The sequence below is a fragment of the Macaca thibetana genome, chromosome 5 (genome assembly GCF_024542745.1).
Source record: "Macaca thibetana thibetana isolate TM-01 chromosome 5, ASM2454274v1, whole genome shotgun sequence".
Lineage (NCBI taxonomy): Eukaryota > Metazoa > Chordata > Mammalia > Primates > Cercopithecidae > Macaca > Macaca thibetana.
The window spans coordinates 129,949,954-129,977,896 of NC_065582.1; the positions used below are offsets into that span (position 1 = coordinate 129,949,954).

The following is a 27,943-nucleotide window of genomic DNA, read 5'->3' on the forward strand; positions in this document are numbered from 1 at the left end:
CTTGCAGTGAGCCGAGATCACGCCACTGCACTTCAGCCTGGGCGAAACAGCGAGACTCCGTCTCAAAAAAATAAAAATAAAAATAAAGTCTCAGGCTAAGGAATCTCCTTACGTATTGTTATATACAAAACTGGAATCTGGATCCTACCTAATGCCATTGAGTTCTGGTGACCAGAGTGGGCAACAGGTAAGCTGTACCTGTACAGGACATTACTTTAATTAGGCTACCACTATAAGCATACTATATGGTATGTAAGCATACTATATGGTAATAGTTTCAATATAGGATGTTTAAACTCTCTTGTTATAACAGCAGACATAAAGAAGTCTATAAACGAGGCCTGCTATGTTGGTTCACACCTGTAATCCCAGCACTTTGGGATTGCTTGAAGCCGGGAGTTTGAGAGCAGCCTGGGCAAAAAAGCAAGACACCCCACACTCCCCGCTGTCTATAAATAAAAATAAAAATAAAAATAAGTTAGCCAGGTGTGGTGGTGTGTGCCTGTAGTCCCAGCCCCTTGGGAGGCTGAAACATGAGGATCACCTGAGCCCAGCAAGTGAAGGCTGCAATGAGCTATGATCTTGTCAGTGCACTCCAGCTTGGGTGACAGAGAGATCCTGTCTTGAGAGAAATAAAGAAGTCCACAGATGGGGGCCAACTGATCCCAGCTGTGGACTGTGGAAAGGAAACAGATATATGGTCTAAGGACCAGCACCTCTAATCTGAGTGTTTGTTTTTGTCTGAAATTGACTAGGTAAGCTTGCTCCAATTCTGGTATTTACTCTCAAATTGAATTAGTTTTTTTCATTTATGCATAGCCAAGTACACTGCTTGACACATGGCAGGCACTCATTTATTTGTGAAAAAAGGGAGGATGAGAGGGAGCGAGGGAGAGAAGGAAAAAGGTTACAAAGATAGATTTAAGTTCTTCGAATTTTTTTGCATAAGTCACAAATTGTTGAAGAATCTTTGAAGTAACTGCGTAGGTGTTAACAAGACAAGGCAATACATTAGAAATCTTATTTTTTATGTAGATGAGTACTATGTATAATTATGACATAAGGCATCTGGGAAATGCCTTTGATCCAGTCTATCTTCCTGTGGGCAACTTCACTGAAGCAAGTTAATTTTGCAGGCTTGCCATTCTAACTGAGTCACTAATTCATGTATGCATATATTCATTTATTCAGCAAACATTTACTGAGAGCCTCCTATGGGCCTGGCACTGAAGTATGTGCTGAGGTTACAAAAATGAGTAAGACGGTTTCTACCCATAAAAAGCTCAGACTGGTGACAAGAACTGATATATTGTGGTCATGGCTGCACAACTTTTTGAGTATACTAAAAACCATTTAATTGTACAATTTAAATTGTTAGGTTGTATGGTATGTAAATTGTATCTCAAAACTGTTTAAAACAAACAAACAGCCTGAGGCGAAATCTTTAAAAAGTTATCTAGGTGATTTAGGGTACTGTACACACCAAGCGGAGAAGATAGAATGAACCAAGTTATGGAGGTGAGAAACGTGTGTGTGTTGTGGGGGAGGTAAGCTGGGAAGTGATAAAATCCGTAATCAGATTTGTTTTAGATAAACCACACTGACAGCTGTGACGTAATGGAAAGTACACTCATTCTGTTTTTTTTTTTTTTTTCCCATCAGAATGACTTGTGCGTGGGTCTTGGAGCTGCCATTTTAAAACTAGAAATGTTTTATAAATGTCAAGTATTATTATTCAATTGATCCTAATGGCAAGTCTACTCGCTTGCCAGCAGGGGGTAAATGTAAAGATTAATGTAAGATTTTAAAGCTAAGGTTGATCTTGCGCTGAGAGAAAGTTTGACAATTAACAAATAAAGTTTGTCAAAGAGTTGGACACCTCCCCTGGGTAGCGGCGAAACGCCTAGAGAAATTTTTAAAGAAGTCTTTCCAAGGCCGGAAAAGTGGCGGAGGAAGCTAGTGGGCTTCAGAGTTTCTGTTTTTCAAGATTTTACGTTGGGTATTAAGTACTCTCACAGCCTGTTAAAACTGTCGCTCTGAGTACACGTGCACGACCAAAAAAGAAAAAGAGGAAGAAGAAAGGATTAAAATAATCACGGCATCGCCAACAGGATCGTACTTTTCCGAAGGTGGTTAACCAGCCATACCGGAACCACGAAACACAGGGTCCTGTGCAGCACGGAGGACTAACAGTAACACCGCCACGCCAGCAGCAAAGTTCATTTTGGTCCCCGCCCCGTTCCTCTTGCTTCTTTTAACTCCTTCCCCCTTTGCCCATTCTAGAACGGAACCCTTTTTTAATTCTTCCCAATAGAAACGTAGGAACAATTTCGTGAACGCAATCCGGAGTGCCCAACATGGCGGCGGCCGTAAGGTGCATGGGTAGAGGTAAGGCAGGGGGTTGTCTTGCAGGGGAAATGGCTCAGGCACCGAGTCTCTGGTTGCAGCAGAGTGCAGGGCGGATTCTGCTTTGGGTGTTGAAAATGCCTCCTGCTGTTTCTGGTCTCTAGGTTCTTCAAAGAGTGGGTCATTACTACTTAAAAGTGACCTTATGAAGGGTTTCACTCCATTCTGGAGACGTCCACCTTGAGGGAGGGAGTGGGAGCGGGATGTACATCGAGCGCTCTCCAACCACCTATAGGGAAGGCAAGGACTAGGTTCTGTCTCTGATACTGGGGTGGGGGCTGCGGATAGTGGAGTGTGATAAGTGAGGTGAGTTCTGGTAAGGGAAAGATGATGTATTTGAGTGGCTTAAGTCTGTAAACTAGAGCAATTTTCAAAGTGCTTTTCGGTGCTTTCCGAATTAATCGTTATAGGCGATTCCAGTTCTTAAACTTCCACAGGTAGTTTAATTTGGATCAACGTTTATAATTTGAAGGCTAATTCTGTAGTACCTCTTGGTAGCGCCTATTTTCATCTTAATAATTTCAACTTTTTAGCTACGATAACAGCCCTTTTTTGGTGCAACTATATATATACACTACATTGTATATATATACATTTAGTATATAGTATATATACTATATAGCATATATATACTAAATGTATATTATTTCTGAAAGGAAGGTGAAGGCATTATCTTCCTGTATGACAGAAATCGGTATGTTAGACAAATCCAAAGCCTTGCTGCCGGCGTGGCGGTGTTTTTTATATATATATATATATATATATATATATATTTTTTTTTTTTTTAATTTAAATCTTTTTTTTTTTTTTGAGACAGGTGTCTCGCTCTGTTTCCCAGGCTGGGTGTGCCGTGGCGCGATCTCAGCTCACTGCAACCTCCGTCTCCCAGGTTCAAGCGATTCTTCTGCCTCGGCCTCCCGAGTAGCTGAGACTACAGGCGTGTGCCACCACGCCCGGCTAATTTTTGTATTTTTAGTAGAGACAGGGTTTCACCATGTTGACCAGACTAGTCTTGAACCCCTAATCTCAGGTAATCCGCCCTCCTTGGCCTCTCAAAGTGCTGGGATTACAGGTGTGAGCCACCGCGCCCGGCCTGTGCAATGCTTTTTGTTTTCATTTTGTGTTTTTGAAATCCAGTGATATCATATATATATGATATATGTATTCATATATATATGAAGTCCGGTGATTAATATATATATTAATTTAGGTAGGTCTTTAGTTAGAAGCAGTAGCCAGCATTACCCCCATTTTACAGAGGAAGAAACTGATCTTATTAGATATATGGCCAAGTTCATATAACTGGTAAATGGCAGAGGAAGTACTGAAGCTTGCAATGCTAGGTCAGTGATATATATATACATTTAACACTGCATCACGGGGTTGTTTTTTTTTTTTTTTTTTGAGTTTCTTTGCAGGAAAACTGTGTCAAGAGAGTTATTGCTCAAAAATTAAGGGTGACAAGAGATAACAGACCCTGATGTCTACTATGTGAGCAAACCAAAATGTATATTATTTCTGAAAGGAGGTTAAAGGCATTATCTTCATGTATGACAGAAATCGTTATGTTAGACAAATCCAAAGAAACCAAAAATACCTGAATATTATAATTTTCTTGTCACATTTTCTTTTCTTGGCTTCTAGGGTATCTCTCTGTTAAATTTCTTCCTATTTCTTGTGTCATTGTTTTCTCACATTACTTGGCTGGTTCCTCTTCCTCTCCCCAGTCTCTTTACTTGGAGTGTTCTGGAAGCCAGGGTTCCCTCCTTCATTCTCATCTCTTCTGTATCTAAATTCACTCCTTTGTTAGCTCATCCAAATTTTGTGGCTTTGATTATTGTCTGTCTTTTTTATTTTTTTAATTGTTTACTTATCAAGAGAAACTGTCTAGCCCACATATTCACATTTCATAGTTCAAGAACACAGGTCAGTGACAAACTTCTAGGTAATTCAACCCAAAGAAATTCTTTATATTGCAAAATCATTTTGTGCTCTGAAATATACCAGCTTTCCTTATCTCCTCAAAATCTTTTATGGAATCATCATTTCTGTAGAAATCTACGTATACCTTCTTTCTTGGCTCAGCCACAGCAAACATAGCTAAAACCCCCATGGATACAATCAATGCTTCAACAATATGAAATTGCAAATGCTTTGCCAGAAGGCCACGCATCTGAGGTTCGTTAAAGCACTGGAAGCCATGGTAGCTACTGTTCTTGTTAGGTATCAGCCTCAATACCAGCATTCTTCCTGGCTGTTGGAGAAATGGATGATCAATTATTGTCTATATCTTTTTTTTTTTTTTGAACCACCCCGCCTGGCTAATTAGCCACCACGCCCAGCTAATTTTTGTATTTTTAGTAGAGGTGAGGTTTCACCATGTTGACCGGGCTGGTCTTGAACTCCTGACCTCAAGTGATCCATTCACCTCTGCCTCCCAAAGTGGTGGGATTACAGGCATGAGCCACTGTGCCCAGCCGATTATTATCTATATTTTAATGGTTATCAGATTTATATCTACAGTTGGGATCACTCTTCTGAACTTTAGATTCTTATACTCATCTGAGTATTCTACATCTCCACTTTGATAGCATATCAGCACCTTGCAGTTGTTTAAAATCAAACTCATTGTCATAGCCTGCAGTCTTTTTCTTCTCGTTTGAAGGCAGTTCTATGCTTCATTTGTCCAGGCCAAAACCTCAGAATATCCTTGACTCTTTTTTTTTTTTTTGAGACAGGATCTCACTGTGTTGGCCAGGCTAGAGTGCAGTGGCCCGGTCACAGCTCACTGCAGCCTTGACCTCTGGGGCCCACTATGACCAGCCAATTTTTTTTTTTTTTTTGGGTAGAGATGAGATCTCACTATGTTGCCCAGGCTGCTCTTGAGCTCTTGGGCTCAAGTGATCCTCCCAGTTCAGTGTCCTGAAGTGCTGGCATTACAGGCTCTGAGCCACTGCACCTGGCTGACTCCTCTCTGTATCTCACACTTTACATTAAATAGTTGCCAAATCCTGTTGGCTTTACGCTTAAAATAAATTCAGACTCTGACTTCTCACTGCCCCCACTGTAGCTACGTTGTTCCAAACCTGCTACCATCTCTCACTTTGGATTTCTCTACAGTCTACTCTCAATAAGTAGTGAAATTTGTCCTTTAAGGACCTCAGTCATGTTACTCCTGTGCTCAGAACTCTGCAAAGCCTTTCCATTTTTCTAAATCCAAAGCCCTTAGAATGGCCTACAGTTGTGCTGTTCTTTTTGTTAGCCACTATTGATTGAGCAATTAAAATGTGGCTAATCTGAATTGAATTTGTCAAATATACATTAGATTTTGAGGGCTTAGCATTAAAAAAAAAAAAACCTATAAAACACCTCAGTAATTTTTTCTTTTTTTTTTTTTTTTCCCGAGACAGAGTCTTGCTCTGTTGTCCAGGCTGGAGTGCAGTGGCATGATCTCGGCTCACTGTAATCTGTGCTTCCCGGGTTCAAGTGATTATGTAGTCTCAGCCTCCTGAGGAGCTGGGATTACAGGCACATGCCACTGTGTCCTGCTAATTTTTGTATTTTCAGTAGAGACGAGGTTTTGCCCTGTTGACCAGGCTGGTGTTGAGCTCCCGACCTCAGGTGATCCACCCACCTCGGCGTCCCATAGTGCTGAGATTACAGGCACGAGCTGCCGTGCCCAGCCCAATTTTTTTACATTGATAATTTAATAATACTTTGGGGTATTAGTGGTAATAAAATATATTATTAACTTACTGTGTCTTTTTACCTTATATATTGTACTTATTAGAAAATTTAAAATTGGCCGGGCGCGGTGGCTCAAGCCTGTAATCCCAGCACTTTGGGAGGCCAAGACGGATGGATCACGAGGTCAGGAGATTGAGACCATCCTGGCTAACATGGTGAAACCCCGTCTCTACTAACAAAATACAAAAAACTAGCCGGGCGAGGTGGCGGGCGCCTGTAGTCCCAGCTGCTCGGGAGGCTGAGGCAGGAGAACGGCGTAAACCCAGGAGGCAGAGCTTGCAGTGAGCTGAGATCCGGCCACTGCACTCCAGCCTGGGCGACAGAGCAAGACTCCGTCTCAAAAAAAAAAAAAAAAAAAAAATTTAAAATTGTACATGTAGTTTACGTTATTCTTCTGTTGAGTAGCACTGGTGTACAAGTCTTCCATATTACCTTGTGCCTGCCTTCTCCTACCCCTACCTCACCCAGCTGACCTCTCTGACCTCTTCTCCAACTATCCTCTCTCATACTTACTCTGCTGTAACCAACTGGCCTTCTGGTTTCTTAAACACATTAACAACACTTCTGCCTTAGGATCTTTGGCCTAGAACACTTTTCTTGGTGTTTGAGTGGCTAACTTTCCCATATCTTTCAAGTCTTTGCTGAAATGTCACTCTTTTTTTTTTTTTTTTTTTTTTTTTTTTGAGATGGAGTTTCGCTCTTGTTGCCCAGGCTGGAGTGCAATGGCGCGATCTCGGCTCACTGCAGCCTCCGCCTCCCAGATTCAGACGATTCTTCTGCCTCAGCCTCCTGAATAGCTGGGATTACAGGTGCCTGTCACAACGGCCAGCTACTTTTTGCATTTTTAGTAGAGACGGGGTTTCAACATGTTGGCCAGGCTGGCCTCGAACTCCTGACCTCGTGATCCTCCCACCTAAGCCTCCCAAAGTGCTGGGATTACAGGCATGAGCCACCATGCTTCAAATGTCACCCTTTTAATGAGGCTTGTCTTAACCACTATACTTAAAATTGCAAACCACTTTCTCCGATACACTCTCTTTTATCCTGCAGTGCTTCCATCCCCCAATTATTTTTATTGGTATTCCCCCTCTAGACATAAGCCCTATGAGGATAGGGATTTTTATGTTTTATTCACTGATGTATCCTAAATGCTTCAAGCAGTGCTAGCATATGTTTCATTGGCATATTTGTTGAATGAATGAATGAATGAATAAATGGATCATCAGAAAAATGACCCCTTTCATGTACTGTAATGCATAATATTTGAGTCCAATTTTTGCTCTCATTTATTCAAATTTCCTTCAGTCAACGAATGTTTATTTAGAGTCTTCACTTTACAAACACTGTGCTAGGTACTAGGTATACAGTGCTGAACAGGCTATATGCGTTTCTTGCCCATGATGCTTACCATCTATTGAGGAGCAGGAATTGGATAATTCTTTCTTTCTTTTCTTTTCTTTTTTTTTTTTTTTTTTCTTTTCTTTTCTTTTCTTTTTTTGAGACGGGGTCTCATTATGTTGCCCAGGCTGGTCTTGAACTCCTGGGCTCAAATTATCCTCCCACCTCAGTCTCCTGAAGTGCTGGCATTATAGACGTGAGCGATCCACCCGCCTTGGCTTCCCAAAGTATTGGGATTACAGGCGTGAGCCACAACACCAGCCTTGGATTGTTATTTCTTTGTTTTTTTTTTTTCCTTTTTGAGATGGAGTCTCATGGTGTTGCCCAGGCTAGAGTGCAATGGCACGATCTTGGCCCACTGCAACCTCCACTTCCCAGGTTCAAGTGATTTTCCTGCTTCAGCCTCCTGAGTAGCTGGGACTACAGGCACATGTCACCATGCCCAGCTGACTTGTGTGTGTGTGTTTTGTTTTTTTCCGGAGATGGAGTCTTGCTCTGTTGCCTAGGCTGGAGTGCAGTGGTGCAATCCTGGCTCACTGCAACCTCTGTCTCTGGGGTTCAAGCAGTTATCCTGCCTCAGCCTCACTAGTAGCTGGGATTACAGGAGCATGCCACCACACCCGGCTAATTTTTTTTTGTATTTTTAGTAGAGACAGGGTTTCACCATGTTGGCAGGCTGGTCTTGAACTCCTGATCTTGTGATCCACCCTCCTCAACCTCCCAAAGTGCTGGGATTACAGGCATGAGCCACCATGCCCGACCTGGATAATTATTTCTTTAGTTAAAATTGTCCTAAGTGCTTTGAAGGAAAAGTATAAGATGCTATACAAATGTATATAAGAGACCTAATCTATTCAGGGGAGACTCTTCTGAAGAAATAATGTTAAGTAGAGTCCCTGAAAGATGACTGTTTTACTGTGAACAAGTGGAGTGGAAAGCAGTAGGAGAAAATGTCATAGATGGAAGATTATGAAAATTTTTAGGTGGTAAAGAACAGGGTCAAGTAACTGAAAGAAGATGAGTGTATTTGAAGCGTGGCGAACGTGAGGAAGAGTGATGCTAGAGGATGCTCACTAGATGGTTTAGTAGTGGCTCATGGAGTACCTTGGTAAATGAGATACCATCCCACAACAGTTAGAATGAGAATCATTAAAAAAATCCAGAAACAACAGATGCTGGAGAGAATGTGGAGAAATAGGAACACTTGTACACTGTTGGTGGGACTGTAAACTAGTTCAACCATTGTGGAAAACAGTGTGGCGATTCCTCAAGGATCTAGAACTAGAAATACTATTTGACCCAGCCATCCCATTACTGGGGATATACCCAAAGGATTATAAGTCATGCTGCTATAAAGACACATGTGCCAGGTGCGGTGACTCATGCCTGTAATCCCAGCACTTTGGGAGGCCGAGACGGGTGGATCACGAGGTCAGGAAATCGAGACCATCCTGGCTAACAAAGAAAATTAGCCGGGTGCGGTGGCGGGCGCCTGTAGTCCCAGCTACACGGGAGGCTGAGGCAGGAGAATGGCGTGAACCCGGGAGGTGGAGCTTGCAGCGAGCCAAGATTGCACCACTGCACTCCAGCCTGGGCGACAGAGCGAGACTCCGTCTCAAAAAAAATAAATAAATAAAAATAAAAAAAATAAAGACACATGCACACGTATGTTTATTGTGGCACTATTCACAATAACAAAGACTTGGAATCAACCCAAATGTCCATCAGTGACAGACTGGATTAAGAAAATATGGCACATATACACCATGGAATACTATGCAGCCATAAAAAAAGATGAGTTTGTGTCCTTTGTAGGGACATGGATGCAGCTGGAAACCATCATTCTCAGCCAACTATCTCAAGAACAGAAAACCAAATACTGCAAGTTCTCACTCGTAGATGGGAATTGAACAGTGAGATCACTTGGACACAGGAAGGGGAACATCACACACCGGGTCCTATTGTGGGGGGGGGGGAGGGATAGCATTAGGAGATATACCTAATGTAAATGACGAGTTAATGGGTGCAGCACACCAACATGGCACATGTATACATATGTAACAAACCTGCACGTTGTGCACATGTACCCTAGAACTTAAAGTATAATAAAAAAAAAAAAGAAAAAACAATTTCCTTTGTTCAAAGAGCCAAGTGAAGCCATCCAATTGTTTTAAGGACATGATGAAATTTTCATTTTAAAATGATCCCTCTTACTAATAGGTGGAAAAGAAATGGAGAGGGCCAAGTGTAGAAGACAGAACAGTTTAGAGGCTGTTGCAGTAATCCAAATGGTAGGTGTTGGTGGCCTGGACTGTGATGGTTGTAGCAGAAAGGCAAGAATAGATAGATACAATTCCCTAGGGAGAGTGAGGATTATAGAGTCAGGTGAGAAGGCAGTTTAGGACTGACCCCAAGGGAACTCTAACCTTTCACTATCAATTAAAAGAGAATAAGGAGGGGGAGTTGTTTCTATCTCATCGCCACGGGGTGGGAGAGATTTTGAGAATGAGTGCTGGATCAGGGAGGCTCAGTAGTTCAGGAAGTTCTGAGGGTCATTTTCTCTGAAGTAGCAAGTGAGGTTATATGCTAAGAATGAGGGGAAGAGAAATGTATTAATAAAGGAGATAAAATAATACACTTAGACAAATCGACTACAAAAGGATGGAAAATAGAGATATCATGATCTAACTGTGCTGCTTAAATAGTGGTATTTAGTTTCTTTTGGTCTATAGCGTTTGATTTCTGTTGAAAATTGTAATTTCTGGTTGTTGTGACTGATAGTAGTAGTTTTGCTTGCTTGCTTTTTGTTGTTTGGTTTTTTTTTTTCTTTTTGAGACAGAGTTTTGCTCTTGTTGCCCAGGCTGGAGTGCAATGGTGCGGCTCACTGCAACCTCCGCCACCCAGGTTCAGGCGATTCTTGTGCCTCAACCTCTCAAGTAGCTGGGATTACAGGCATGCACCAGCACCCTCGGCTAATTTTTTTTTGCATTTTTAGTAGAGACAGAGTTTCATCATCTTGGTCAGGCTGGTCTCAAACTCCTGACCTCAGGTGATCCACCCGCCTCAGCTTCCCAAAGTGCTGGGATTACAGGTGTGAGCCACTGCACCCAACCTGTTTTGTATTTTTGAGACAGGGTACCTGTCACCCAGGCTGGAGTGGAGTAGTGAGATCAGAACTCACTGCAACCTCAACTTTCCTGGCTCAGGTGATCCTGCCACCTCAAGCAATCCTCCCACCTCAGCTTCCTGAGTAGCTGGGACGACAACCGTGCACCACCACACCTGGCTAATTTTTAAATTTTTTATAGTGACGAGGTTCCACTCTATTGCCCAGGCTGGGCTCAAGCTCCTCGGCTCAAGGGTTCCTCCTGCCTTGGCCTCCCAAAGTGCTGGGATTACAAACATGAGCCACCATGACTGTCCTTGATTTTTTAAAATAGCAGATTGCAATTGATATGTTCAAGGTATTTTTTTGTTTCCCCAAGAGAATTATTATTTTGGGATCTTCCAAGGTTGTTAGGTTCTTGTTTAGTACAACTAGAATTGTTTGAAAGTGTTTGCCAAGCTTTGAATGGATAATTGCTTGTTCCTTCATTTACCATATGTGATTTTTCAAGATAACTGGCTTCTTCAAAAATGTGGAGCATCTTTTAGACTGTTGTATAACAGTCTAGCCTGCTTAATTTGAGATTCTCGAGGACAGGAACTGGACCTGTTAGTCTGTTTCAGTTTTTCTTCCTAGCCATTGTAGCCCTTTGTGGCATTGCTGCAAAGAATTCTCAGTGGCAGATAGGTCTCCTACACTGCTTCAGGTGTCACTCCTATATGTTCACAGAATTCACAGTTTTGGTGGTTATCTTGTACTTCAGCTTGGAAGATTAGAGATGAAATTGGCATATAGCTTTAATGACATTTGAGCTGATATAAAAAGGAGTAGGCTGGGCGTAGTGGCTCATGCCTATAATCCCAGCACTTTGGGAGGCCATGGCTGGAGGAACCCTTGAGCTCAGGAGTTTGAGACCAGCCTGGGCAATAGGGTGGGACCCAGTCTCTACAAAAAACTCAAAAATTAGCTGGGCTTGTGATACACACCTGTAGTCCTGGCTACCCAGCAGGCTGAGGCGGGAGGATTGCTTGAGCCGTAGAGGTCAAGGCTGCAGTGAGCTGTGATCATGTCACTGGACTGTAGCCTGGGTGAAGGAGCAATACCCTGTCTGAAAAAGAAAAAGAGGAGTAGGCCTTGGAAAGATTTGGAGATGGTGCATCCCAGACAAATATAGCAATAAATGCAAAAATACTATATTGGCACGAGTGTGTGGAAACAAGTGATCTTTTCATTGCTGGTGGGAAATGTATATAGTACTGTTACTAAATGAGCAGTATGTATCAAAATTACAAATGTTTATATCCTTTGTCAGCAAATTCACCTCTAGAAATTCTATAAATATACTTGTGCAAAATGATGTTTGTATAAGGTTATTTACTTTGCACTGTTTGTAATAGTAAAACATTACAAATGACCTAATGGTTGGTCACTGATTAAGTAAATTATATAGCCACACAGTGGAGTACTTTGCAACCTTAAAAGATAAAATCTTTTTTTTTTTTTTTTTTGAGACAGATTTTCACTGTCCCTCAGGCTGGAATGCAGTGGGGCAACCACAGCTCAGCTCACTGTAGCCTCAACCTCCTGGGCTCAGGTGATCCTCCCACCTCCATCTCCCAAGTAGCTGGGCCTGCAGGTGTGTGCCACCACCATGCCTGGCAAATTTTTTGTTTTTTTTTTTTTTTTTTGAGACAGAGTTTCACTCAGGCTGGAGTGCAATAGTGTGATCTCAGCTCACTGCAATCTCTGCCTCCTGGGTTCAAGCAATTCTCCTGCCTCAGCCTCCTGAGTAGCCACCACGCCCAGCTAATATTGTATTTTTAGTAGAGACGGGGTTTCTCCATGTTGGTCAGGCTGGTCTCAAACTCTGAGTTCAGGTGATCTGCCTGCCTTGGCCTCCCAAAGAGCTGGGATTACAGGTATGCGCCACCACGCCCGGCCCAATTTTTTGTATTTTTTTTTTTTTAGAGACAGGGTTTTACCATGTTGCCCTGGCTGGTCTCAAATTCCTGGAGTCAAGAGATTTGCCCACGTTGACCTCCCAAAGCGCTGGGATTCCAGGCATGAGCCACCACACTCGGCAATAAAATCTTTATAAACTGATATGAAATGATCTCTCAAATATATGCATGTACACACACCTTTATGAAAGGCACACATAAAATCTCATCTACATCTCATGTATATGTGTGTGTATGTTTGTGAAAATAGGCTGTAATACCTTTAGGTGAAAAAGCAAGATGGAGTAGTGATTAGAGTATGCTACCATTTTATAAGAGGAGGAAAATATATTGGTACCTATATGTTAATATATGTATCTAATGTTTCTAAAAAGATACATAAGGTATTGCTAACATGGGAGAGAAGCTAGGGGCCAGGTATAGGAGGAAGACTTTACTTTTGTAATCTTTAAATAAAAACATATTTGTAGTATTTACACATGCAAAAAAAATAGGTAAGATATAAAGAATAATAATAGCTTGAAATTCTAAATACTCGCTATTAAGCTTTAAAAAAAATAGAACGTTACCAATACCTTCAAAGACCTGTGTACCTTTTTCTTATTTCTCACAGCTCAAATGCCCCACTTTGTTCTTATTTTCAGAAGTACTTGGGCAACTGTGTTAATGTCTTATCTATTGTAAAAATGAATAAATAAAATAAATTATTTAAGAAATTTCGGGATACATATACATATTCGCTAATAATAGAGCTAACATACTCTGATGAATATGAAATTGATTAAGTTAAAAATAAATGAAAACCCCAGAGCCTTGAGAGGCTGAGGAGGGAGGCCCACTTGAACCCAGGAGTTCAAGGTTATAGTGAGCTATGTTCATGCCAATGTACTCCAGCCTGGGTGACAGAATGAAACCCTGTCTTTAAAAGAAAAAAAAAAAGATAACACAGTTCAAATATTAGATGTATTTACCTGCTTTTAGTTTTAAGAACTGTGGTTTCTATTACACTTTTTTTTTTTTTTTTTTTTTTTTTTTGAGATGGAGTATCGCTCTGTCGCCCAGGCTGAAGTGCAGTGGCACGATATTGGCTCACTGCAACCTCTGCCTCCTGGGTTCAAACGATTCTCCTGCCTCAGCCTCCCAAGTAGCTGGGACTGCAGGTGCATGCCACCACACCGGCTAATCATTTGTATTTTTAGTAGAGATGGAGTTTCACCGTGTTAGCAAGGATGGTCTTGATCTCCTAACCGCGTGGTCCACCTGCCTCAGCCTCCTAAAGTGCTGGGATTACAGGCATGAGCCACCGCGCCTGGCTATTATTATACTTTTAAAAGAAGGATTAAGAATCACAAAATATTGAATGTTTTCATTTTTAAAATACTGATTTTTAAAATTAAAAAATTATGAATATAATTATTGTTTAATGTTAATATTTTATGTGTTTTTCCTTTCAAGCCTTGATACATCATCAAAGGCATAGCCTTTCCAAGATGGTTTATCAGACATCAGTTTGTTCTTGTTCTGTAAACATTCAAGTGCCCAACAGACATTTTGCTGCTGCTACAAAGTAAGTATTTTTTTTAGTTATTATTTCATTTGTTATTTAAATTTTTTTAAAAAGCATGTTTAGTTCCATAAAGATTTACGAGGACATATAGTCGTAAAAGTTTATTATTTCTGCTTTGTCAACCTTATAGTCCTGAAGGAAAGATAAGACATAATAATACTTAACATTTATTGAACACTGATGTTCAATAACTAACTTATTCCCAACAGCAACCTTATGAGGAAGCTATTGTTATTATGCACATTTTACAGAGAAGAAAATCGAGGCACTGGTAGGTTATATAACTAGCCCAAGGTCAGAGAGCTACTAAATTTTAGAGCTAGGATTTGAATCCATGGAGTTTATTCCAGAACCAAAGCTTTTTCCTGTATGCTTTCACTGCCTTTTTAGAACAGAACCCACTGTCTGTTGCAATTAATGAATTTTAGTTAAGGTGTTCTCTCTGTGTCTGTTTCTTTCTGTTCTTTAAATTACATTTTTTCCTTTTAGGCACTTTTTATACATCATGTATTAGAGGATTATCCGTACTATGATTACATAGTAAGATTTCAGATTTGCGTAGTATATATATTGGGTATAAATTTATATTATTTTGACTTGGCACGGTGGCTCACATCTATAATCCCAGCACTTTGGTAGGCCAAGGCAGGCAGATCACTTGAGCTCAGGAGTTCGAGACCAGCCTAGCCAACATGGTGAAACCCCGTCTCTACTAAAAATACAAAATTAACAGGCACTGTGGCTCACGCCTGTAATCCCGGCACTTTGGGAGGCCGAGGCGGGTGGATCACAAGGTTGGGAGTTCAAGACCAGCCAGACCAAGATGGTGAAACCCTATCTCTGCTAAAACTACAAAAATTGGCCAGGTGAGTTGGCAGGCACCTGTAATCCCAGCTACTCGGGAGGCTGAGGTGGGAGAATCGCTTGAACCTAGGCAGCAGAGGTTGCGGTGAGCCGAGATCGCACCACTGTGCTCCAGCCTGGGCGACAGAGTGAGACTCCATCTCAAAACAAAAAACAAAAAACAAAATTAGCTGCACATAGTGGTGTGTGCCTGTAATCCCTGCTACTTGGGAGGCTGAGATAGGAGAATCACTTGAACCTGGGAGGCAGAGGTTGTAGTGAGCTGAGATCGCACTACCGCACTCTAGTCTGGGCAACAGAGGAGACTCTGTCTCAGAAATAAAATAAGATAAGATATATGTAAAGGAATGAAATGTGTTCTCTCAACTTTGTATTTCTAAGAGCAGGAACTGGTTTCTTTACAAAAAGCTCTAGATAATAATAGTTAAAATTTATAGAATGCTTCCTTTGTGCTAGGCACTATACAGAGCACATAGCATATATTCATTTAAATTTCACAACACCCTGTGAAGCGTAGATACTATTGTAAGTGTTTCACGGATGAAGGAATGGAAGCCCAGAGCTTAAGTAATACGTTGAAAGTTACACAACTGGAATGTGTTTGAGGAAGGATTTCTGCCTAAATTTTCTGACTTTAGAACTATCACACTCTTCATGATTAGTATATAATAATAGAATCATTGGCTCTGGAGGATAGGGTCTGCAAAGCAAATAGAGTTCCATGTACAAAGATCTTACTTTATGATGAAATTTGTTAGAATACAGTCCTTAGGTTATGGGATACCCAAAATGAAAACTAAAGGGTGGAAAGTTTTTGCTGACTGTAAATTTTTGCTTAATATATTCTTATTTCTGTAAACTTAATATCAGGCAACTGTGCCTCAGTTGCCTCTTATTTAGCATACTTTGTTGATCATCTGCCGTAGGCCTGGCACTGTGCAAAGTGATGATATGAAGATGAACAAGGCACACATTCCGTTTCTCTGTCTTTGAGATTTTCACAGTGAACTGACAGCAACATAAACAATTGCTTTTTGTTTTAAATGAATTAATTAAAATGAGTTAGTTAACTCTGAGTAGATAAAAGATGATTCATGGTAAAAGATAGAAGATATTCATGGTAAGCATAGTATGTATGAAAAGTTGGTCGTCTTCCCACCCCGTCCTTTAGCCATTTGTAATGGTCTGTGCATATATAAGTACATGAATATATTATTTGTTTTTTACATAAATGGTAGTGTACTATACACCCTGTTTTGCATATTGCCTGCTTTTTTTTTTTTTTTGAGACGGATTCTCACATTGTTGCCTGGGCTGGAGTGCAGTGGTGCGATCTTGGCTGACTGCAACCTCCACCTCCCGGGTTCAAGCGATTCTCCTGCCTCAGCCTCCTAAGTAGCTGGGATTATAGGCGCCTGCCACCACACCAAGCTAAGTTTTTGTACTTTTAGTAGAGACAGGGTTTCACTCTGTTGGCCAGGCTGGTCTCAAACTCCTGACCTCGTGATCCACCTGCCTTGGCCTCCCAAAGTGCTAGGATTACAGGTGTGAGCCATCGCACCCGGGCCTCCTGCATTTAAGTTAGCAATATATCATGGAAATAGTTTCATGTGGAGCTGTCTAGTCATTTTAACTGCATTTCATTGTGTGAAATGTAGTAGTGCATAATTTATGTAACTATTCCCCTATTGATGCACATTTTTCTTTCCAATCTTTTTCTATTACAAGTGATTATGCAAGTGAATAATCATGCATATAGATCGTGTCAAATATAATGAATATGTCTGTAGCATTAACTCTGAGAAATAGAATCGTTGGGTCAAAAGATGTGTGTATTTATAATTTGGATAGGTAATACCAAATTGCCTTCATAGAAATCTTGCCAGTGTTTTTACCAGCAAGTATTATTGGACTGCCAATTTTCCCATGTATAGTATAGTCAAATTTTTTTATCTTTGACAATTTGATAGGTAATAAATAGCATCATTATATTTATATTTCTTTTATTATTAATGAGGTTGTATACCTCTTCATATGTTTAAGAGCCACTTTTTTTTTTTTGAGATGAAGTTTTGCTCTTGTCACCCAGGCTGGAGTGCAGTGGTGCAATCTCGGCTCATCGCAACCTCTGCCTCCCAGGTTCAAGCGATTCTCCTGCCTCAGCCTCCCTAGTAGCTGGCATTACAGGCATGTGCCACAAGGCCCGGCTAATTTTTTTCTTTGTGTTTTTAGTAGAGATGGGGTTTCACCATGTTGATCAGGCTGGTCTTGAACTCCTGACCTCAGGTGATCTGCCTGCCTCGGACTCCCAGAGTGCTGGGATTACAGGCGTGAGCCACCACACCTGGCCCATTTATATTTTCTTTACTGTGAATTTTCTGTTCATGTCCTATTCTAATTTTTTGTTGTTATTGATATGTAGAAGCTTCTCTATATATTGTTATATACAAATATGATACATGTTATGAACTAACATGTCTGTGATATAACTTGCGATTAGTATGACTGTTTTAACTGTCATATTAGAGGATTGGATCAAGTACCGTGTGATCACAGATGAAATGTCAATTCTATACAGGAAAGAGTAGGGCAAGAAGTATTTGATCTAGGTCTTGAAAGATAGAATTTTGCAGGGGGCAGAGTGCGATGGCCCAGCACTTTGGGAAGCCGAGGCGGGTGGACCACTTGAGGTCAGAGGTTTAAGACAGCTTGGTGAAACCCTATCTCTACTAAAAGTATCAAAAAATTAGCTGGGCTTGGTGGCGCATGCCTGTAGTCCCGGCTACTCAAGAGACTGAGGCACAAGCATCGCTTCAACCTGGGAGGTGGAGGTTGCAGTGAGCCAAGATCGCACCACTGCCCTCCAGCCTGGGCAACAAATTGAGACTGTCTTAAAAAAAAAAAAAGGAATTTTGCAGGGGAATTGGTTGAAAGGTATTTTGATAGTGCAGAGACAGGAAAGTGAGTGATACAGATAAAAACATAACTGATTTGGTTTGAAAATAAGATGAATAGGGAGGTAACAGAAATGTAGCAAGAAAGGAGGCTTCCTTTGAGTGTGAATAGTGCCTGGCTTCTTTTTGTTGTTAAGTTGCTGGAGTACCGCTTGTACCAGTTTACATCTCCACTTAATAATTAGTGAGGAGTACATGCCTAACAACCTTGGATCCCATCAATCTTCATTTGTGTTTCTTCACTGTATTTCTTTCTTTTTTTTTTGAGATGGAGTCTGCTCTGTTGCCCAGGCTAGAGTGCAGTGGCATGATCTCGGCTCATTGCAGCCTTCACTTCCCAGGTCCAGGCGATTCTCCTGCCTCAGCCTCCCGAGTAGCTGGAATTACAGGTGTGCACCACCACACCTTGCTAATTTTTATGGTTTTAGCAGAGATGGGGTTTTACCATGTTGACCAGGCTGGTCTCGAACTCCTGACCTCAAGTGATCTGCCCGCCTTGGCCTCCCAAAGTGCTGGGATTATAGGTGTGAGCCACCAAGCCCAGCCTCTTTACTGTATTTCTGGCTTATGCCTTTTGCCTCTTTTTCTGTTGGGCTTCGTCTTTTTCTCTCTTCTCTGTAAACATAGTTGTTTATTAGGGATACTAATTATTTCAAGACTATTGTATCTTTAAATGTTTTCCTTTATACCTTAGAAATGTTTCATTTTGTCTACCCCAAGTTCTATTCCAGTATGGTTTTAAATGTGCTCTTCAAAAACCTAGAAAGCATAGAACAAGAAACATGCCTACTCTTAAAAAACCATGAAAATTTATAAGCAGATGGTTTTTTGCATGTCTGACAATAAAAGTTACTTAGTAGTTTGATGAGAATCATAGTATTCATAATTTTAGTTGTAGCTTTATTGTTTCATGTACTGACTCTATAATATACTAAAAAATGTTTTTTTTTTCGTGGCTAGATTTTGTTTTTTATCAGGATCTGAATGGAGTAGAGGGGTATGTGCTAGCTTCTCTTGCCTCTGTCCTTCTGGCTCTCCCCTCTCCCCTGTGTGTGTGCAAGCATATATCCTCTATTTGCCAGTAGCAGATCCTGATTTTTAAAAAGGCCACTAGGTTGAGTCTGGTTTTGTTTCTTTCTTGACAGTGGGTTTTTTTCTTTTTCTTTTCTTTCTTTCTTTTTTTTTTTTTGAGGGGAGTTTTGCTCTTTTTGCCCAGGCTGGAATGCAATGGCGTGATCTTGGCTCACTGCAACGTCTGCCTCCCGGGTTCAAGCGATTCTCCTGCCTCAGCCTCCCGAGTAAGTGGGATTACAGGCGTGCACCACAACGCCCAGCTAATTTTTGTAGAGATGGGGTTTTACCCTGTTGGCCAGGCTGGTCTCGAACTCCTGACCTCAGGTGATCCGCTTGCCTTGGCCTCCCAAAGTGCTGGGATTACAGGCATGAGCCACCGCACCTGGCCTGACAGTGGGTTTTTTTCTTGCTTATGTCAGAGGTCTGAATGCCAGATATGTCGTGTAGGGACTGAAGTAAATAATATTTACGCCTGCAAACAGGCATGCCCCTTCATCTGTCAGAGCATTGGGTCAATCTCGTCAGAAGCTGAGCTAGGTTTTGGTTTTGTTGTTGCCATGGTTACCAGCTTCAAATTTATATAGTTTCCTTGTTCTTAGGGTGGGGGCTGGGTTGCTGGAGGGTTTTTCTCAACCGTTCCTGTTCCATGCTCAGTTTTCTGCATTCCCTGTGCAGCTGTGCCTCAGTGGCGGGGGTGGGGTGGGGTGGGGTGGGGTGGGTCACTCTTTTGCCCCCTTCCCTAGCAGTGGACTTCTATTCCTGGTGATGGGTAGTGGGAGGGAATTTTTTTTTTCTTTTTATAGTAAATCTAGCCCTACTCTTAAGTAGGCCCAGTGCAGCTGGACCTTGGGGTTGGGGTTTTCTCAGCATTTCTGTTCCTTCTCTTCGTGGCACGACTAATCTGTTGCATGTCTTATGGGGAAGTTTCTTAACCATTCTCTAGCTGGATTGGTACAGGATACTGGGCTCAGGACTATTTCCTGCCCTGCTCCCAGTGGGTAGAAGTGTTGTAGGTTTTTATCTTTCTCCCTTCCACCGTGAGACACAGTGCATATTTACCTGTGCCTTTTCCTGTGTGCCTGCAACCCTCGGGGGGTGGGGGTGGGGGCACGCTTCTAATCTTCTGCTTTGCTCCAGTCTTTCCTGGGACCACCTGGTGGGAGGTATGTGGAAAATGGCCTGTGAATTGAGTGTGAACTCCCTGTATGCCTGGGTCTCCCAAGAGGTTTATACTGTCACACTAGTCCTAAAATTTTAGCTGATTGTTTCTTACCTGCTTGCCTTTTGTGCTCTGGCACAAGAGAGACTGTGGTGGGAACTGGAATGTGGGACTGACTCTGCTTGGATTTCAGGTTATTTGCATTCAGTCTCACTCTGTCATGGGTTCAAGAAAAGTTGTGATTTTATCAAGCTCTTTCTCATTGTTAATGGTCTTTCCAGCTTTTACATTTTAAGTGGAAACAGAACTTCTGCATTTAGTTTAAAAGGTAATGAGTAAACCAGCATCAGAGATGTTAGTGCATTTATTTATGTGATTACACTAAGAAATAAGAATTCCAAGTATTTCCATTCCATTAATATGCCTTAGGCATTTTCTCTTTAGTTCTGTTTAGTTCATTTTAGTTTGACAGAGGTTGTACGAATTTCCCCCCACTAATGTCTCAATGTAAAGGATTCTTCAGCCTTGGAAAGACTTGGATGGGTCTGTTGGGGTTACAGATTTTCAAAGGCCTTAAAGTGAACTTTATTATATCTCTGATTTTTAAAAATCATATTTTAGGCCCAGCACTTTGGGAGGCCGAGGTGAGCAGATCACAAGGTCTGGGGTTCGAGACCATCCTGGCCAACATGGTGAAACCCTGTCTCTACTAAAAATAGAAAAACTGAGCTGGGTGTGGTGGCAGGCACCTGTAGTCCCAGCTACTTGGGAGGCTGAGGCAGGAGAAATGCTTGAACCCGGGAAGTGGACGTTGCAGTGAGCCCAGATGGCACCACTGCACTCCAGCCTGGCAACAGAACGAGACTCCATCTTAAAAAAAAAAAAAAAAAATCATATTTTATGGGCATAACCGTGGAATTTCATGTTTTTGGAGTTAGGAGACAGATGAGGCAGGGAAAAAGTTATTGCTTGTGTGCAGTCTCTTATTACTCTTTTAATCTGTGTGGTTTAGTTACCTAGGTAACTACAGCTAAGTTCTATTCTCTTTGATTCAGACTGCCAGGTGTTTGTCCTCTACCTTCCCAAAAACCTTTCTAGTAGGATTTATTGTATTCTCTGAGAATCACAGTATTTAAGTGTTCCTGATAGAGCTTTATATAATTGCATGAACAAAAAAGTTCTTCTGAATGTGATTCTTACGAATAAAGATAGCTACATTTTGGAAGGCCATGGAAAACAGGCGACAGGTCTGTTAGATTATTGTGGAAGGAATTTGTTAAATTGCAGTTCTTTTTTTAAGAATGCATTTTTCCTGAGAGTCCTATTTGATCAATGTTACAATGTTACACTTTTTTTGTGTTTACAAATATTTTCACTCAACCACTTTAAATATTTTGTGAAACAAGGTCCAAAGTATAAATAAATTGCAATATACCCAACTCAGTCTCTTTATGCAGCAGACTTTCATTGAGTTTTGCAAATACTTATTAATTTAAAAAGTCACATTTCAGCCTTGGGGAATATCAGATTAATTGTAAATTAAATGTATAGGTTCAACTATGATTGAAAATTTAGTGGCGAATTCTGCATTTATGTAAAGTAAGCCTGGAGGCTACAGCTAGAACATTTTGTTTATTTTAAATAGGAGAATTTATTCCTAAAACAGGCTCTCCAAAATCCTTCTGTTGGCTTCTCTGCTGCTTTGCTAAATATAAAGTAAAAATATGGTTTCTCCAGTTTGGAAGGTTTCAGGATTTTGTGGAGTACTTCCAAGGTAGCTATTGAGATGTGTTGTATCCATTTACTTGGGCACTTGCTTAGACTTGTCATCAGTCCAGAAGGACACCTGTGCCCCATTACAAATAAGCATTGTCATTATCTAATATTCTGTTGAATTGCTCATTAGCTGGGAGGGTACTATTATTAGTGGTGTTAGTAAGGATTTATTGAGTACTAAAAGTGAGAATGGAATTATACGTTGAATTGGTTTTTGAGGTCTTTTTAAAAAAAATTGTTTTATTGTCATCCATTTCTTTCACATCAATTTTATAGGACCTCATATTCATTTTCTTCCATAACAAATTACCATCTCTGCCACAACAAATTACCAGAAACTTTGAGGCTTAAAACTACACAAGTTTTTCATTTCACAGTTCAGTAGGTGAGCAGTCTGGCATGGATCTCACTGGGCTAAAGTCAAGGTGTTGGCAGTTTTTTTTTCTGGAGCCTCTAGGGGATAATCCATTTCCTTGCAATCCCCAGCTTCAAGAGGCCACCCACATTCTTTAACTTATGGCCCTCACCATCCTTCATCTTCAAAGCAATGGTTGGTTGCTTGAATTTCTCTGGTGTCATTTTCCCATCTCTGTGTGATGCAGTTGGGAAAGGGAAAAGACTCTCACTTTTAAGAACTCATGTGATTAGATTGGGCCCACATAGATAATCTAGGATAACTCTCCATCTCAAGGTCTTTAACCTTATCTTGTCTGCAAGGTCGTGGTTTTTTGTTTTTGTTTTTGCTTTTTTTGCCATGTAAGGTAATATATTTACAAGATTTGGGAATTAGGATATGGGTCTCTTTGAGGCATTATTATTCTGACTACCACAGAACCCGAACATCTTTCCAGAATACTATTACACTAATTTAAAACTTTTATGGTTAGAAGAGTATAGGCATGATTTGAATTAATGCTGAGAAATTTCTTCAAACTCTTATCTGCCATTACCTGTTGAATATATTTTCTTAGATATTTTGTAAGCACCTTGTTAGCTTTTGCTATGTAACAAACCAGTTATTTATCATTGCCCACATATCTATGGGTCAGCTGACATAGGCTGGGTTTGATGGATGTCTCTGATGACCTTGGCTGGACTTGCAGTGCATCTGTAAGTTTGCAGGTCAGCTGAGAATTGTCTAATGTAGCCTGGGGCTCTGTGGAGGCAGCTCTGTTACACATGTTTCTCATCCTCCTACCTTTGAGCTAGCCTAGGCATGTTCTTCTAATGAAAATGGCAGAAATGCAAACATGAAAGTAGAAACATGTGAAACTTCTTTTGGCTTAAGCATAGAGCAGGGAAACTGTCATCTTTGCTTTATTCTGTCAGCCAAAAATAGTCACATGGCCAAATAAAGGGGCTGGGAAATATACTCCTCCTCTTTAGTGGGAGGAACAGCAAAGTCATTTAGCAAGGAGCTTGAATGGAAAGGAGGTAAAGAATTGGGACCAATGATACAATTGACCCCATACTCAAACTTTGTATCCCCCAAACTGAACTAATCTCTGTGACTACCTCCTTCACCAGAAACCTGTTTTGCCTTCTTTATTTATGATCTTAGTTAATGATTCTATTCTATGCCTAGTCACCCAAGCCAGATACCTAGGAAGTATTTTGGAGTCTTCGTTTTCTCCTTTTCCCATCTTCAATATTTATTTGTTTATTTTTTTGAGACAGGGTCTCACTTTGTCACCTAGCTGGAATGCACTGGCATAATTATAGCTTACTGCAGTCTCAGACTCCTGAGCCCAAGTGATCCTTCCAAATCAGCCTCCTAAGTAGCTGGGACCACAGGTGTGTACCACCATGCCCAGCTAGTGTTTTTAGTTTGGTAGAGGCAGGGTCTTGCTATATTGCCCAGGCTGGTGTTGAACTCCTGGCCTCAAACAGTCCTCCTGCCTTGGCCTCCCAAGGTGCTGGAATTACAGGCGTGAGCCCTCGTGCTTGGCCCAGTATTTAGCTTGACAATTATTCTCTAATCTGCCATCTTTTCCAGTCTTATTACTGTTGCTACTCTGGTTCAGGTTCTCATATCTCTGAAAAGAAAGAGAGGGAACAGACTCTCAATTGTTTTCAATCCTACTTCCTTCAGATCTATCTCTTATGTTGCAGCCGGAATACTCTGCCTAAAATACAGATGTCACTCCTATTTAGTGACTTCTTATTACCTCTAGAGGATGCCCCCTCTGCTGTCTTTTCTAATCTCATCTTCCACTCTTGCCTGCCTTCTCTTTTACCGTTTTAGTTCAGAAGTCAGCAAACTTTGGCGAGTGAGCCAATCTTGTTTACCGACTATATTTGCACTACAGTGGCAGCGTTGAGTCATTGCAGCAGAGAACATATGGCTTACAAAGCTAAAACGTTTACTCTCTGTCCTTTACAGAAAAAGTTTGCCAACCCTGCTCTAGTCATGTAGAACTTATAATAGCTTCCTTCTTACACTATTTTATTTTATGCCTCAGTACTTTTTATTATGTTGTTTCTTTACCTGACTCTTATTTTTTAAATAACAGCTTTATTAAGCTATAATATAATTACATATCATACAGTTCACCGATTTGAAGCGTGCAGTTCATTGGTTTTTAGTACGCTTACAGTTGTGCAGCCATCACTGTAATCAGTTTTAGAGCATTTTCATTGCTCTCCCAAAAAACCCCATGCCCGTGAGCATTCACTTCTTGTGCCCTAACCTCCTATTCTAGCACTAGACAGTCACCACATCTACTTTTCAGTCTCTTAGGTTTGCCCATTCTTGATATTTGGTGTAAATGGAATAATATGTGGGCTTTTGTGACTGGCTTCTTTCACTTAGCTTAATGTTTTTAGGGTTCATGCATGTTGTAGCATTGATCAGTATTTCATTCTTTTATTAATTGCTGATTAATGTTCTGTTATATGGACATATCACATTTTATGTATCCATTCATCAGTTGATAGATATTTGGGTTGTTTCTACTTTTTGGCTGTTATGAATAATGCTGCTAAGAGCATTTGTGTACTAGATTTTGTGTCATATGTTTTCACTTCTTTGGGTTGCTGACACTTCCTTATCCATTAAGAATTGACTTTGGGGTCATTTCCTCTATAACTTTTCCCTAGCCTCCTAGGCTGGATTGAATGTCTTTTCTGTCAGGCTCTGATGATGCTCTTGTATTACTACATAATATTGAAATGACCTATTAGTATGTCTCTCTGCTCTACTCTTCTGTAAGTTTCTGGAGAGCAGCGTCAGTGCCATAATTCAACTTATTCATAACTTCAGACATTAGAAAAGTTCACTTCATGTTTGTTGAATTAGAAAAACTGTAAAGCAATCTATGCTTTTGAATTAAAATATAATTCATCCTTTTTTTCTCTCATGTTCATTGGCTTTTTAAAAAAAAGTCTCTTAGAATGTATATTGACCTAACTCAACTTTATTTTCTTTTAAGGTCTGCAAAGAAAACAAAAAATGTTGCTAAAGAAAAAACACCAGATGAGAAAAAAAATGAAATAGAAAAAATAAAAGCGTATCCCTATATGGAAGGCGAACCTGAGGATGATGTCTATTTAAAACGGTTATACCCGAGGCAGATATATGATGTGGAGAAAGCTGTTCACTTACTTAAGAAATTTCAAGTTCTTGACTTTACGGGTCCAAAGCAAAGTGTTTATCTTGATTTGACACTGGATATGACACAGGGAAGGAAGGTATGTAGAGTCTATGAAAATAAGTTTACTTGTGAACAGTGGCTCTATGAATTGGTGTTTCTTTATTTTATTTTATTTTATCTTATTTTATTTTATTGTTACTATTATTTTTGAGACAGCGTCTTGCTGTGTTGCCCAGGCTGGAGTGTGGTGGTATGATCTCAGCTTACTGCAGACTCCACCTCCCGGGCTCAGGTGATCCTGCCACCTCAGCTTCCTGAGTAGCTGGGACTACAGGTGTGTTCTACCATGCCAAGCTAATTTTTGTACTTTTAGTAGAGATGAGATTTCCCCATTTTGCCCAAGCTGGTTTTGAACTCTTGGGCTCAAGCACTCTGCCCTCCTTGGCTTCCCAAAGTGCTGGGATTACATGCATGAGCTACTGCGCCTGGCCTCTTAATTTTAAAAATTACTGCCTCTCATAATTTTTCGAAAACTTCATGCTCTTTCTGTACTTTAGCATGAAAAATATGTTTGTTCATTTAAAAATTTTCCAAATATAAAATTTGTTGAAAACACTCTAGAGAGTTAACATAGATTTCCTGTTTCCCCTAAGAGTCACTAGTATAAATTTCAACAAGAGTAGTGTTAAAATTAATTGAGGTATCACTGTAACTTTGAAAAGTGACTTAAACTGTCTAGGTGACATGTTTCTTCTCTGTAAATGAGAGCTCTGAATTAGCTCAGTGTCCTTCAGATGTGTTCCTTGGGGTCCTGGTTTGAGACTTAAGTTTTCATAGGTGGGATTCCAAGCTCCTCACTCTTGCTTCAACCGAAGCTTCTCTGCTTTATTTGTTTATATACTGAAATTCAACAGAGTACTATTGATTATAAAACTCTAAATTAGAAGCAGGAAAGACACTAGCTTAATATTAAGATCTATTATATAGCCCTAAATCCCTAAATTTTATAAGCTTCTTGCTTAAGAGTTCTAATTTTTCTAGAAATGATTTTAATTTTTATTCTAAAGATGTCTCTTTTTTTGACAAACTAGAATGTGTAAGTTTTTAAATGTAATTTAACAAGCTCAACAACAGCAATGCTAGAGCACCTAGGAAGAGGCAATACAACGCAGTCTTAAGAGCACAGGCTCTGGAGTCCGCCTGCAGTACAGACCGGAAACCTGATTCATTGCTTTTTGAGTTTGGGTTTCTTTACTTCATGACTTTGGGTTTAATGCTTAACCTCTTCAAATCTCAGTTTTTTCATCTCTTTCTAAAAGGGAATAAAAGGTCAAGGATTAAACAAGGTAATACCTGTAAAGGACTTAGTATGTGCTTAATAATAATAGTCAACTTTTACTGAAAAATTTCCTGTATACCAGATACAATGCTAAATGTTTTGCATGTGTTTTCTCATTTAATTCTATAATAATCTCGTAAGAGGAAGTTGAGGCATAGAAAGTGAAATAACTTGCCAAAGGTCATAGAATAGGGGGCAAAGGTAAGATTTGAAGCAAGGCCTGTCTCATTTCTTTGTTCTCATTTATTAGAAACAGTTTATAATAGCCATGTTACAATTTTTTATTTTGTATCAGAGTGTTACTGTTCTTTTATTTTGAAAATTTTGTACTGTTCAAGATGATCACTTTCTCAGTCAACCATTAGTGTAGTTCAAAATGATGTTTTGTAGCACCACAGGCTTCATTTCATACATGGAAGCTGCTTGTAAACTAGTGACATTGAAAAGATACTATTGCCTTCCTAAGGCTTTTTTTTTTTTTTTGTTCTTCATAGAGTGCTTATACAATAAGCCAGTATTCCACAGGGGATGCTATTATTGCGACTGCTTACCACTGAGAAATTTGCTGAAACCAGTTGTGACATGTTAATGGCAAAGGAATGCCAGTCCGTAAAACTAAGCTGTATGACTGATATAAAGTATACTTAAGAATTTGTCCCTCCAGGCCAGTGCAGTGGCTCACACCTGTAATCCTAGCACTTTGAAAGGCTGAGGCGGGCAGATCATCAGGTCAGGAGATCGAGACCATCCTGCCTAACACAATGAAACCCCATCTCTACTAAAAATACAAAAAAAAAATTAGCCAGGCATGGTGGCGGGTGCCTATAGTCCCAGCTACTCGGGAGGCTGAGCCAGGAGAATGGCGTGAACCTGGGAGGCGGAGCTTGCAGTGAGCTGAGATCACACCACTGCACTCCAGCCTAGGCGACAGAGCAAGACTCCGACTCAAAAAAAAAAAGAAAGAAAGAGTTTGTTCCTCCTTGTCTGCAAAGAAATCCC

At 40.5% G+C, this 27,943-nt stretch overlaps 1 protein-coding gene across 1 annotated transcript in view; it reads left to right on the top strand.

The window, feature by feature from the left end:
• Positions 1 to 2,326: 2,326 nt before the first annotated feature.
• MRPL1 (mitochondrial ribosomal protein L1) overlaps positions 2,327 to 27,943 on the top strand; it is a 93,197-nt gene continuing 67,580 nt past the window's right edge. The window contains exons 1-3 of the mRNA XM_050790886.1: positions 2,327 to 2,388; positions 14,074 to 14,185; positions 25,444 to 25,702. Coding sequence (XP_050646843.1) covers positions 2,358 to 2,388; positions 14,074 to 14,185; positions 25,444 to 25,702 — 402 coding nt within the window. The 5' untranslated portion in view covers positions 2,327 to 2,357. The remainder of the gene's footprint in view (positions 2,389 to 14,073; positions 14,186 to 25,443; positions 25,703 to 27,943) is intronic.